The 13,460-nt window shown below is 39.8% G+C and overlaps 1 protein-coding gene across 1 annotated transcript in view; it reads right to left on the bottom strand.

Annotated features, from left to right (window-relative positions):
* kiaa0825 (KIAA0825 ortholog) overlaps positions 1-13,460 on the bottom strand; it is a 144,078-nt gene that overhangs the window by 120,439 nt on the left and 10,179 nt on the right. Inside the window, exons 3-4 of the mRNA XM_016527977.1 lie at positions 11,770-11,938; positions 10,963-11,641 (exon numbers count right to left, since the gene is read on the bottom strand). Coding sequence (XP_016383463.1) covers positions 10,963-11,641; positions 11,770-11,938 — 848 coding nt within the window. The remainder of the gene's footprint in view (positions 1-10,962; positions 11,642-11,769; positions 11,939-13,460) is intronic.

The following is a 13,460-nucleotide window of genomic DNA, read 5'->3' as shown; positions in this document are numbered from 1 at the left end:
AAAAAAAAACTTGCTACGTGTACTGCATTAAGCTAACTGAGACTTGTTATAGCACTTGCATATCATTGCTCTTTTGTTGATTTTAATTGCTTCCAGTGTCCTCATTTGTAAGTTGCTTTGGATAAAAGCATCTGCTAAATGACTAAATGTAAATGTAAATATAAATAATTTTACTATGCAAAGTTTCATTAAACTGTTCAAAAGTTACAGTAAAAACTCTTTATTTCAAAGAAATTATTTTTTTAAGCAAGGACACATTAATTTATCAAAAGTGACTGTAAAAACATTTAAAATGTAACAAAAATATTAAGCAGAACTATTTTCAATAATTTATATATAATTGATAATAATTTCTAACATAAAATAAAAAAATTTCATGAAGATTGGAAGATTTTTGGAGACTGATATTGTAAAAGATATCGAAGGTTACTTTGAGGACATTTCCAACGAAACATACAACACTGGAATCCAAGATGGCACGTTTCTCAAATAAATAAAATAATAAAAACTGAAAGACTTTGTGAATGTGCATTTGACACCAGGGAGCTGTGAACCGTGGCCTTGCAATCTACACCAATCCCACAAAGACCGTAAAGTTTCCCCTCAAATCTACAGTCAAACATTGCTGGGCACAAACTTTCTCCTGTAACCCGCCGATGACCCTCATCTCCAGCGTGGCTCTCCCATTTCTGCAGCTGCCAAAGCCATCACCCAGGGGATGTTCCGCATTAGGCCTGAAGAATGGGCTGCGGAGAAGAGGGCTACGGTATTTTCAGACACTTCGACAAATACTTTTGTGTGTGCTCTTAAATGACTTCCTCTGACAGAAAAGGCATTGGGGAGTGGATCAGGAAGGCATTAGCCCCAGCTATGAAAGCTCCAGGAAGATTGAGTGGGAAGGCGATGGAGGGAGGGGAGAAATAAAAAGAAAGGAGCCCCAGTAATTGCAACAATATCGCCTCTGGATTCTAACACCATTTTGTCACTTTGTTATCATCAAGCCAACAATATGACGATCTTATTCTTTAATTTCTCTCCACTTCATCAGGCACATACGGTGATCGTACATACATTTGTTTTGTTTTTTTGTGCCATTTTATAATTTCGCAAACCAGCAGATTAAGCCCCGTTCACACTACAAGCGACACGCAACAGCAAAGCGACACAATCCCATTCATTTCAATGGAGAGCTGGCGATTTCCGGCGACACGAGCGATAGCAAGCGACAGCGACCGTTGGCGACTGGATGGGGCGTGTCCAGCGACGCGACAAAGTTCAGAATCCTTCAACTTTATGCAAATGAAGAGCGACTTTCGGGAGCGACAGCCAATAGGAAAGAAGACGGTAGAGCTCATGTGATCGTTCTCCTCTCAGCGCCGTAGATAAACATACTCAATGGAAGAAAGTAGGCTCTGTTTCTCATTCATTTTTGTTTGTATGTACGGATTTAATTTAGATTTAGATTATATTTAGTCTTTTGCCTCCAAAATGTTTGTACTTAGCGGCAAGAAACCTGATTCGCTGTCAAGGCAACCAGTATTGAGAACGCCCACTAGCAACCTCATCGCCAGCCCCTGGCGACATGCAGCGACAAAAGTCGCTGCTAGTGTGAACGGGGCTTTATAGAGATGCAGAGACTGACCCCATGAGGTGGGTTAGTGAGCGCCTGGAATAAATGCATGCATTTGTGATGTATACATGTTTGTAGGTGTGTGCACATATTTTTTCACAGGTGAGCATGTCATACCAGCATCTTCATTAATGGGGTCCAGAGGGAGACTGTGAGGCAGAACTGGGAAAACGGCTCTATGAATGCATGGAGATCCACTCCACTGAGATCCACTCCCGCTCATACAAGTACATCAGCCTGTCAGTAAAATCACTCCAAACATACTGCATTATGTATAAGACCTGTGCGTTATGCGCCACATGCAGCACACGAGTAACATATGTGCACTGGGAGTGTACTGTATGCGAGTCCTTCTGTATAGGAGTATCTGTAACCATTTACTCCGGGATTAAAAATAAACATCTCAATGAAGTGTGTAACTGCATTCACATCATGATGGAATTACCATAATAAGTGTTTCACTGGCTTAGGATTTGTATGAGCTTGCTTATATTATGTATATATATATATACAGGAACATATATTACATGAATAAACATATAGAGAGAGTAAACAGAACACTTATGTACAGATTTGTGCAAATTGAGTGCAGTGTATTCCAACAGTGTAAATGAAAATGTATATTTTCATAATGAACATCTTCACTGCATAATGCCCTAGAGAACACTGCGCTGTTAAAAAGACTATGGTTATGCTAACAGTTATAGATGGAGATGGCTCGTTGGAGGAAACTGTTCTTGCGCCTGATGTTCTGGTGCCCAGTGCTCTGCAACACCAGCCAGAGGACAGAAGTGCAAAGAGCTGTCAACTGGATAAGTGGGGTCTGCGATGAGTTTTCTTGCCCTTTTCTCACAATTGATAAAATCTTAAAGAAACAGTCCAGTTAAAAATGTGCATTTTATCACTTTAGGTGTGGTCACATTAGCAAAACTTTGTGTCCATTGTCAATAGAGTTGCGATGTATGAAGCACAGCTCACAAAGAAGTCACTTTAAATCCAACCGTCGTTGGCGCCGACAGCCTTGTGGTTATAGTGCACCGACATATAGCGTAACTGTGCTCGCGGCGACCCGAGTTTGATTCCCGTCCCGAGGTCCTTTGCCGATCCCACTCCCCTCTTTCCACCCAGTGCTTTCCTGTCTGCTCTCTACTGTCCTATCTAATAAAGGCATAAAAGCCCATAAATATAACTTACAAAAAACAATGCAGAGAATCTACATGACCAAGTTGAACCTTTTGCGAAATCTGCTTGAAAAAATTGTTCGCTTACACAAATTCATAAATAAATGCACCTTTAATCACTCCCATTCTGCTTCAAATGCCTTTTATTTTATTTCTTCTGCAAAACACAAAATTAGATTTTAGGCAGAAATTCCAAGCAGCTCTTTTTGCTTTTTTTTTTTCAAACAATAAAAAATGGGAAATGATTTAGAACACTAAAAAGTGATTAAAATAACAATAAAAATAAATAATATAATAACAATATAATTAAAAAGGCATTATGGACATTTGGACATTATACAGTAAATCACCTGTACTCAATGGAAAAGAGCAGCTTGAGCATTCTGCCAAACATCTTCTATTCTCTACAGTCATATTGGTTTGGAACAAGGGTGAGTAACTAATGACAGAATTTTCTTTTCTTTTTGGAGGGGCAAACTATACCTTAATAGAGAACAGACTAAATAAAACTGAGGAGAAACAACAGATGTGCCTGATCAGCTCTGAATGTCAGCATCTTGTAATTATAGCAACTCTGTTGTGATCATAGGAGCGCACATTTCTTCTTTCCTATAGCCAAATCCTTACATCACTGTGACAATAAAAGTTAATTTTCTATTTCAGGACAATTCATGACACTGTCTTCTACATACATTGCAAAATGTTTCAAAACCTCACCTGCCTAACATCCACCATCCATCTCCATCCCTCTCAGAGGTGTCCTTGAACCCCACCCGTCCTCTACACCCCAACCACTAACTCACACTTAGAGCGGCCATCTCACCTTTATGTTTAATGCTCTGCTGTCATTCTATCTCGTCTTTTCCTCCCACCCAGCCATTGTCGGGCTATTTATTAGCCCGCCATTAACGGCTTATTAGGGCCTCTCTCGTAGCTAACCATTAGGAGTCTTGTGTGGGAGGATGGCCCAGCCACTGAAGCCATAATGGGGGTTATTACAACACGCTGATGGGGTGGAGGTGTTGAAGGTGTTGAGAGCAGTGATACGTGTCGTTTACTGTGAAAAGAGCTGAGAGTCAGGGCCTCGCCAGGGTCGTTAAAAGGGCATTGCACTCATAGCAGATGTAGTAAAAGAGGGAAGGCCTGGGAGCACAGTAGATAGATGGAACAACGGACGGAGGAGGTAGAAGTGTTTAACAGAACATCGCTCAAGTGTTTGAGAAATATCTATTAAAAGCAGCAGGGAATTCACAGATTAGAACTAAATACAATTATAATGCAAGAGAGATCGGGCAACTGAGGAAAGTAAAAGCTTTACCTGAGCACATTATTTTCAAGAATGTAAGAGTATTGAATATACTTTTGAGAAGGATGGCTTGTGGAAGCTTACACAGAGCTCTAAGTGCTTTGTGGGCAACTGTTACACAATAAAAACCCTGTACATTTTTCAGTATGGGGAGAAGATAAAAGACTGCAGGATTTAACCTTGAAAAGGATGACCCTTGAGCAATCACCATTTTGCTCTTGATTAAGATTAGGGAAAAGTTTTAAACAACAATAAAATGAAATTTTCATTAAAAAAATCAAGTACTGCTTCCAAAATAATGCCATTGGTTAAGCCAGTCTTGCTATATCTGGCTGGTCAGGATGCTTAGACAAACAGAGAAATGATTTAAAGACATTTCAACTGCAGTGTTCCTTTAAAGGTACAGATACAGTTCACGCTCATATTGTTCCAAACCTATATGACTTTCTTTCTTCTGCACAACACAAAAGGAGCTATTTTTAAAAAGTAGATTATTTTATGTTCCACAGAAGAAAGTAAGTTAAACAGGTTTTTAACAACACAAGGGTGACTAAATAATTTTTTGTATGAACTGTTTTTCTAAGGCCACTCTAGGACAGTGGTTCTCAACCATTTTGACTCCAAGGTCGCACATTGTCTACAACAATATTTGAAGGCCACATGGTTTTCAGTTGACCTAGAGTTACTGGATGAAGATTAAGAATTTAAAATATTTAAAATATATATGTTTGCTATCAGTAAACTACAGTTTTTCCTACAGTTTCTATCCAATAACATGTTTTAGAGCTTGGCATAATTAGAAAAATGTATAGGCTATTCATTATCATTTACATGACTTTTTCATGTGAAAAAAATCACATTTAAATTAGGCAGTGAGAATCTGGTTCTTCAAATAAATGCATACGTATATATTTCTTGATTACAAATATCTTGGTTTCTAGTTGTTTTGTCTCAAATGTTCATTCATATTGAGGCCTCCTTGGAAGTTTGCTGAAGCATTTTGGGTTCCTCTAAGAACCTTTCTGTAAAAAGTTCTTAAAATAACTTTTTTTTTTCTGGTATGAAGAACATTTTCTAATATATCGAACCTTTTGTGCAATGGGAAGGTTCCATGGTTGTTTAAAGTTCTTCATGGAACCACAGATGCCAGTAAAGAACACTTATTTTTAAGAGTATTGCGACATTCCATGAAAGTTACAGCACATTGAGCATGGCTGCGAGGAATAATGATTGATAATAAATGAAATTACTTGCAAAGCCATATAGTTTTTCTTCAAATGTGTTCTTCAGCATAAAAAAGCCTTTTGTAAACTATTCACATCACACTTGCTTTGACTAGAAGGGGGGGAGGCGGTGAAAATGGCACAAAGAAAACGAGAGAGAGAGCTAGGGAGAGAAGAAGAAGAAGAAAGAATCGTAGGGGAGGCTGGGAAATCCCCAAACAGTTGTTATTGATTCCAGTGTTTACAGGCAGATAGTTTAGTGCCGTTTACAAAACAGAACAGATGCAGCCAGTGAGCAAAAAGGTAAACAATTGCTGTGTGGCAGGTTGCCAAATCCCCGGCCTGGAGTATTAAACTCACACTGAAGTGCATTTCCCCTTTGGGTTACACTCGCTGCCACTTCATCTCCTCCATGCCTGCTCCCTCATTTCTTCTTTCATTCTCCTTCCCTCCGTCTCTCTCGCACACACAAACAGAGACATGCAGTTCCAGCTCTCGCTGGCTGGCTTGTCCTGCTCTGACCCTTGGGGCCGTGTTCTGCCTAGCTGGGCCATTAGTGCAAAGAATTGCATGTTTCTGACATGGCCCTAAAAGCAATTATTAAATGCTTTTCTCCAAATGATGCCCGGCATCTTTAGGGAATGGGCAATCACGCAACAATTTAGCCACTGATTTCATTTCCTCTCTCTCTCGTATTGGTGTTGATTGGCCTCTCTGGCAGAAAAGTGAGAAAAGAGAGAGAGGCCGATCTTAAAAACGACACGAAGGGCGTTCGGCGGCGTTCCTGTTCTTGACGTGGGGCCTGACCCAGAACATTAGCCATTCAGAAAAAGCCTCATTTATCCACCAGCCACGTCTAAGACGGCGCTCTCCGCTGCCTGTGAGTGACAGCACGACAACGACTCTGCCAAGTGTCACAGACAGACATCCGTATAGATGTGGATGCTCTTGGGATTAGAGATGTTTTATATGTACTGGTTTACATTTCGCATGATATGGTAAGGAGCTGCGAGAGAGAAAAAGCAAGCTGGAAAAGCACGTAGCTAGCTGGAAATGCAAAGATCGGTCCATCTCATATAACAGGACGTGTGCTCTTGGTGGTGTTGTGGTTGGCGGGGCCCCGGGGTCTGAACCGACCACATGTGGAGCCCCCTGACGGCCTGAGGGAGTCTGGCTGCTGTGGCATGCAGTGGGTTGTCTGTTGCAGCCCGCTGCTCAGTGAGACAGGCGGCATTATAAGCTGCTCCCACTGACACACACTAAACCGGCTCCTTCAATGCCAGAGGCACAGTCCAGCTGGGATGCAGTAGGGGGTGGGCAGCCCATCTTGAGGTAAAAAATGGCAGGTTTTGATATCTTTATTTGAACAGGATATTCCATGTTAAATAAAAGTTAAGCTTATATGTGACAATCACAAACAGCCACAGAAAATAATTCTAATTGTCCTTCAGTTTTTAAAAACTAGTAATAGAGTACCATTCAAAATTTAGGGTCTATTTTAATATATTTTAAATTGTAATTTACATTTGCAATGGTAGAGCTGAAGCAGTCATTACTCCAGTATCCAGTGTCACACGATCCTTCAGAAATCATTTTAATGCTGATTTGGTGCTCAAGAAAAAAAAAAACTTTAGAAAAATACTTCTTATAATCACTGTTTAAAAAGAAAAAAAAATGTGCTTCTTAATATTTTTGTGGAAATCGTGATTTTTATTCAGGATTATTTGATAAATAGAAAGTTTAAAAGAACAGTATTTATTTATGAATACATTTACATTGAATGGTAGTATATGTGCAATGGAAGGGTTTTTTTTGGTTGTTTGTTTTCTGACTACATATAGGTGTATGCACCTGCACATTGCTGTACATTAAAACATGATGGATCTCCTCTGACAACACGTTACATACATACAGTGTGGCGTAAATGTCTGATACCACTAGTGAAAATGCTTTTAAATTGCATTTTATGTTCATTGCATACTGAATTTATCAGCATAACAACTACAGCGAAATGCTGAAGTGAAAAAATTCAACATTTCAGAATGTTTCAGTACTATTTGGTTTGCTCCCCCTTTTGCTTTAAAAACAACAGCCTTGAGCTGCACGAACTCCATCCACCTAAAGAACATGTTCCCCAGCATGATTCGAGATGATTTAAAGAGCATCTTGAGCTTCAGTGGAAAAACATCTGACCGTCTGTACACATGCTCACATGTCACAAACTTACTTATTTTAGAAGTGACCTAGAGATTAAGACTTATGAAGTTGTCATGTTTATTGTTTTAATAAAAAAAAAAAACTGAAATGTTCTGTTTAACCTTCCAGGTTAAAATTAATGCCAGATTTTCACTGAAGTCTCAGAGTTTTGGACCCTACTGTATGTTATACAAACTGAAAACGTTGCACTACCAAAAAGTGAGTGAAGTAATATTGATTTTCTGTAAGCTTTACTGTACATAAAAAAAGAGTCTCCTTTGAGAATGCAGCACATCGCAGAAATCTATATACTTTTCTTCAGGCTGAATTGAAAATGACATATATGTGAAATATCCAATGTCTGTGAGTTTCAAATACAGCATGTAATGTGCACATACACTGTATGTGCAAGAACATACAAACCATCAGCCAGCTCTTTCTCTCTCTCTCACACACACACACACACACACACATACAATCCGTCTCTCACTTCCACCTTTTCAGTTCTTTATCCTGTCTGCTACAAATCCACTGAGGTGTGATAGTAAGGGTTTAAACTCCTCATTGTTCCAGATCAGCTGACCTGTATGGCAGTCTCCTGAGCCCAGCCCTCACCCCATTACCTCTAAGAAAAAGTGGAGGGGAAAAAAAGACGACATAAAGTGAGAGGGATGAAAAGCAAGGGATGGAAGAAGATGGGTACAAAGGGCTGAGACTCCCACATCTGGTGAAGGAGGGGGGAACAAAGTCTGTTCATCCCTTTCAGATGGAGGGGTTAAAGGAACTGGCATATCTGCGCATGAAAAGCTGTTAAATGCTTCAGTGCTTTGACAGTGTGTGATGCCAGGAGCGGCGTCGCTCCCGTGGGACAGAGCGTCAAGATTTACCCCCCTCCCCCCAACCCCACCAGCACTTCTCCCAGACGGGCTTTCCGCGAAAATATGGAGAATGAATAAAGCACAATAAATAACACCTAACAAGACAAAGAAAAGAAACGGCAGGTTGTTTTGATGCCTTCCATTGAAAGCGTACCTTTTATTCGTCATTTACTTCAATACTAAAAAATTCAGCTATGTTGCTAAAACACAAACCCTGCAACCATCAAAAACTGTCAAAGCATTCATTGTTTGATTTCACCTCATGTTTAGATTTCCTGAGACGTTTGTTAGCTGGAAATCCAGCCATGAAGAGGCATGTGACTGCGTGTTGCTATAACTGACTAATAGAAAAACAACTATTTCAATCATTAAATTTTGCCTACGGGTTTCTGGTACAGTGTTGTAAGTACATTATTTATATACTCATAAGTGTCTGAAACACATTACAGTCACTTTCCAGCAATACACACTTGCAGTGCCCCTGGTAATGTGTTTGAAGGATTGTTGGGCCCTATATAGGTCTGTGGACCTGAATTAAGCGGCCCCATGGACATAGGGACAATTATTGAGCCCTGCTGCTACCTCATCCTGTATTTACATCCTGTATTTACTGCTGCTTGTAAAAATTTGTGAATTGTGGCAGGAACGTGAATTAAATGGAAGAGAAGCCCTAATGAGTCCATTCAAAAATGGACGCTGACGTCTCTAGAAGGAGCCACAATAAGTGAGTCAATTACTGATCTGTCGATACTTGGCATAACATCAGTAGAAAAGGGAGAAAGAAAAAAAAAAGGAGTAAAACGGTGATTGTTACAATCTTTAAAATATGAGAGCATTTGGCAAATGGTGCATTTAAAACTCAAGATGCCTGGAGGTAAGGAATATTTATATGTGACCCTGAACCACAAAACCAGTCATACGTAGCACGGGTATATTTGTAGCAATAGCCAACGATACATTGTATGGGTCAAAATGATCGATTTTTCTTTTATGCCAAAAATCATTAATTGATTGAGTAAAGATCATGAAGATATTTTGTAAATTTCCTACCATAAATATATCAAAACTTAATTTCTGATTAATAATATGCATTGCTAAGGACTTAATTTGGACAACTTTAAAGACAATTTTCTCAATATTTTGATTTATTTGCACCCTCAGAATCCAGATTTTCAAATAATTGTATCTCGGCCAAATACTGTCCAATCCTAACAAACCATCCATCAATGGAAAGCTTTTTTGGAAAAATTATGGAAAGATGATGTATAAATCTCAATTTCCAAAACATGACCCTTATGACTGGTTTTGTGGTCCAGGGTCACATATAGTACTAGTTTCATGTAGCTAGACATTTGGTTATCAGCATGAAGTCTGATTCACTTTGCAGTTTATTCCAGACACAAAAGGCCCCAGAATCAGCTCCACACAACCACAGCTTGCTTTTTCACATGAAGTTTAGGTTTAGGTATAGTGATCAACCAAAACATTGCCAACACATTTTTTTTTTTTTTGTATTGGACGATACATTTTTTCCGTTTGGCCAATAAGTGTCGGAAGAGGATTTTTATTCTGACAGTGTTGAGAGTGTTATGTACAATGATTCAGTCAACTCAAGACACAGTTTGTCCATTTTCATTAATTTAACAGTTCTGTTTACTTAATTATTTGTATGAAAAAAAAATGGAAATCAAAAATAGTTTGGAAAGTTTTTGTAAACACTGGTGCAATGTGCTGAGTTATCATTAGCTTGCAAGCATCTCAAACAAAAATATAAATATCTTTCAAAGATTTGAAGCCCCAAACCAAACAAACTTTATGCAGCAAACGGCTCCTTTTCACAGGGAAATCACATACTCTACCAGTCAAAAGTTGTAGAGCACCTCCATCTTTTGAATAAAAAAAGAGGTTTACTGCTAGTGGACTACTGAAATCTCCAGTTCAAGAGTGAGTGGCACCCTGGAACCCTGCACCAAAAAGACTACCACAGCATGTTGAAGCCATGCAATACCCTCTGGTATACACTGAGTTGGGTCAGGGGTTCACCCTACAGCTAGATAATGACCCACAACATACCTCCAGGCTATGTTAGAACTACCTCAGAAGTAAAGGCTTCAAATCAGGGAATGGTCAGCACAGTCTCCAGACTTAAACCCTATCGAGTTGGTTTGGGATGAACTGGACAGAAGGGTGAAAGCAAAGAAACCTACAAGTGCAACACATTTGTGGAAACTTCTGCATCAGTGTTTGGAAAAACTTGAACAGAATTTGGTTTTCATTTAAAAAAATTAGTGTGTTCAGCTATTATTTCGGCCAAGGGTGCTACTCTAAGTCAAAAAGTTGATTCTCCAATTGTTTTTTTGTTCTATTATTTAATTTCAAAGCACACTGAGACACTAAACAGTGTAAACAACGTCAATGACAACAACAACTTTTCAGTACTGTAGCGGTCAGCCAAACAGATTAGAACTGGCAGTTTCAACTTATAAACCAATTTTAATTACTTCCAGTTTTATGTGCAAAATGAATAGAAGAGCATGAAGATACTGACCTACAGCAGACTTCTTGCTGGACATCTTGCCTACTTTCATGCTGTGCGTGGTGTTGTCTTTCAGTGCGGTCTCGATCTCCTTGTCCATCAGCACACCTAGTTCCTGTGCCACTGTGTTCAGGTAGACATGGTTGAGGAAGGCAATGATGTTATGTGGTTCTGCAACTCCATTAAGCACATGAATTTCCTCTCGAAGCATTGAGCAAAGAGCTGGAGAGGCGGTTCGAAAGCCCAGAGTCAGTCTGTCGAAGCCCTTCTCCCCACCTGGGATGCAGCTCTGGCAGTTTCGGAGAACACTGAGGACGGCCTTGATCTGAAGGTGCTGGTACCAGCTGAAGACCTTTGTTTCAGGGTAGAGGAATAACAGTTGCTGAAGGTAGAAGATCTTCTGAGGAACCTTGGTCCCAACACCCAGTTCTCCCTCAGTCTGGCTTGGTTCAGTCATCATCTGGAGTTTGCCAAGTAAGTGGCTCCGCAATGAGAAACGAACATTATCCCATGCCTTCTGGACTTCCAGAGCAAGTTCAGCACGTGGCATGGATAAGTTAGGAGATGAGGAATGCTCTTCGCTAGATGCAGGGCAGGAAGTAGGGAAAGCAACACCACATTGAGTAGAGATGTTCAGTAGTAAATGTAGAATAGCCTCTTCAAAAGCGTCCTCTGCCTTTAGCGAGTTTTGCTGTTAAAATATGACAGACAGAATTAATAATGTCAAGAACTGAATGTGGAATCAATACTATTCCTCAACATGTCATGATGATGTCTGTTGGACAGATTGCATTTGGAGTTAAGTATGGTTTTGATCACCAAGGCTCGAAGGAAGTCCAGAAGCTCTTGGTGTCCCGTAGCCACTGGTTTCAGGATGCTCAAGTTGCGCTGACTGAACCACTGGAGGCATTCTATTGGACTGGGAACTCTCTCTCCGCTACTGGCCTCACCAACCTTGGCCTGCAGTTCCTTCAGGTTCTGTTCAATACTATAATAAAAGGAAGCACACACTCTCAAGAAGGGGTACAAACTCTGCATACAAGTCTTCAATGTCAGTGATTTACTTTCCACTGTCATAATTTGCTATCTTAAAGGCACTAAATCAACTTACAGGAATATTAAAATAGTCATGTCCCAGGGTTCAAAGATTTCTTCTGCAGACTCATTTACGTCAGTAGTTCAGATTTTTACTTGCCCCACATACATACATACATACATAATGGCCATGTGGCATCAGTGTACAGAAAAGGCTGAGAATTAAAAACATGGTAAAATGTGTTAAACAGAGCAGGGAGGGTTGCATTCTCAACGATACCTGAATGCATGAACATATAGCCAACAATATCTAATAAAAAAGACACAATGAGAGATGGATGTGCATCATTTTGTTAATGACACATATTCAAATCTGCTCAAATATGAAGCATTTTTCATGGGGCTCTGCTGGAGCAATTACAGCTGTGGTGCCTACACATTCTGAAGTTTGAAAACTGCCTGCTTTGTGTGATCCACTTCTTCTATCAATAAAATGCCAAAGAAAAATAGACACAACATGGACATCCTGTTTAGAAAATCTTTGTCTGACTTCATATTGCGCAGTTGAATTACAATGAACTTTTAGCGCTGAAATTATTTTTATACACCCTCACAATGTGTTACATGCGAGCTGTCCCTTAAACTCAAGTACACTCCGGTTACTGTCACTCTACAGCTGATATCAACCACATCGGGGCTAATGAACACAGACATCAATATATCAGTTGTGTGTGCGTGTTTCGGCATGTGGCACATCTCTCTCAACGACACAGGATGAGCCGATCTTCCTCATAACCACACGGCATCAGCACTTCTGTCTCCTTCTATCCGTGAAAAATGAGACATGACACAAAGCAGTAAAGCCATACAGGTACATACGCACACACACGGCAGCTGAAACACACTCTTACAAAGCGACATAAACCACTGACTGCTGTAAACACTACGGCTATGCATGAGTCCAGATGCCTTCGAATGGCAGCTTATTAAATTCCATTTAAACCTGACACAGTTTTACTTCCTCGAAAAAAAGAGAGCAAACATAAAGTGAACATAAAGGGCTGTTAATTTTAACGATATGCAGCTAAATAATGTAGAAAGCAAAGATGAAGAGGGCTCTTTTCGTTGGTTAAAATGCAAGGTTGCCGACAGGAATCCAACAAATGTGTCTCTTTTTGTAGTAAAAAGGAAATATGTGTGACGAGAGGACATGAAGGTGCTGACAGACCGTGCTGGAAAAGCAAATCTTCCCTTTCTGTTTAATGAACAGCCTAAAGCTCGCTGTAAAAACACAAGTGCTAAAAGGGAACATAAAAATTCTGTTTTACACACTAAAGATGCTGTCGACACAGACACACAAACAAAACTGCCCTTTTCCGCTTATAGTCTACGCGTGTTGACGAAAGCAGCCAAATTGTATTTAAATGTGCGGAGTTTTAGAGTTTGTTTTACCAGTTTGGTATATTTTGAGAAGT

Source organism: Sinocyclocheilus rhinocerous, unplaced genomic scaffold (assembly GCF_001515625.1).
Source record: "Sinocyclocheilus rhinocerous isolate Xijiao unplaced genomic scaffold, SAMN03320098_v1.1 scaffold62, whole genome shotgun sequence".
In the NCBI taxonomy this organism is placed as follows: domain Eukaryota; kingdom Metazoa; phylum Chordata; class Actinopteri; order Cypriniformes; family Cyprinidae; genus Sinocyclocheilus; species Sinocyclocheilus rhinocerous.
This window is presented reverse-complemented; position numbering and strand designations above follow the sequence as displayed.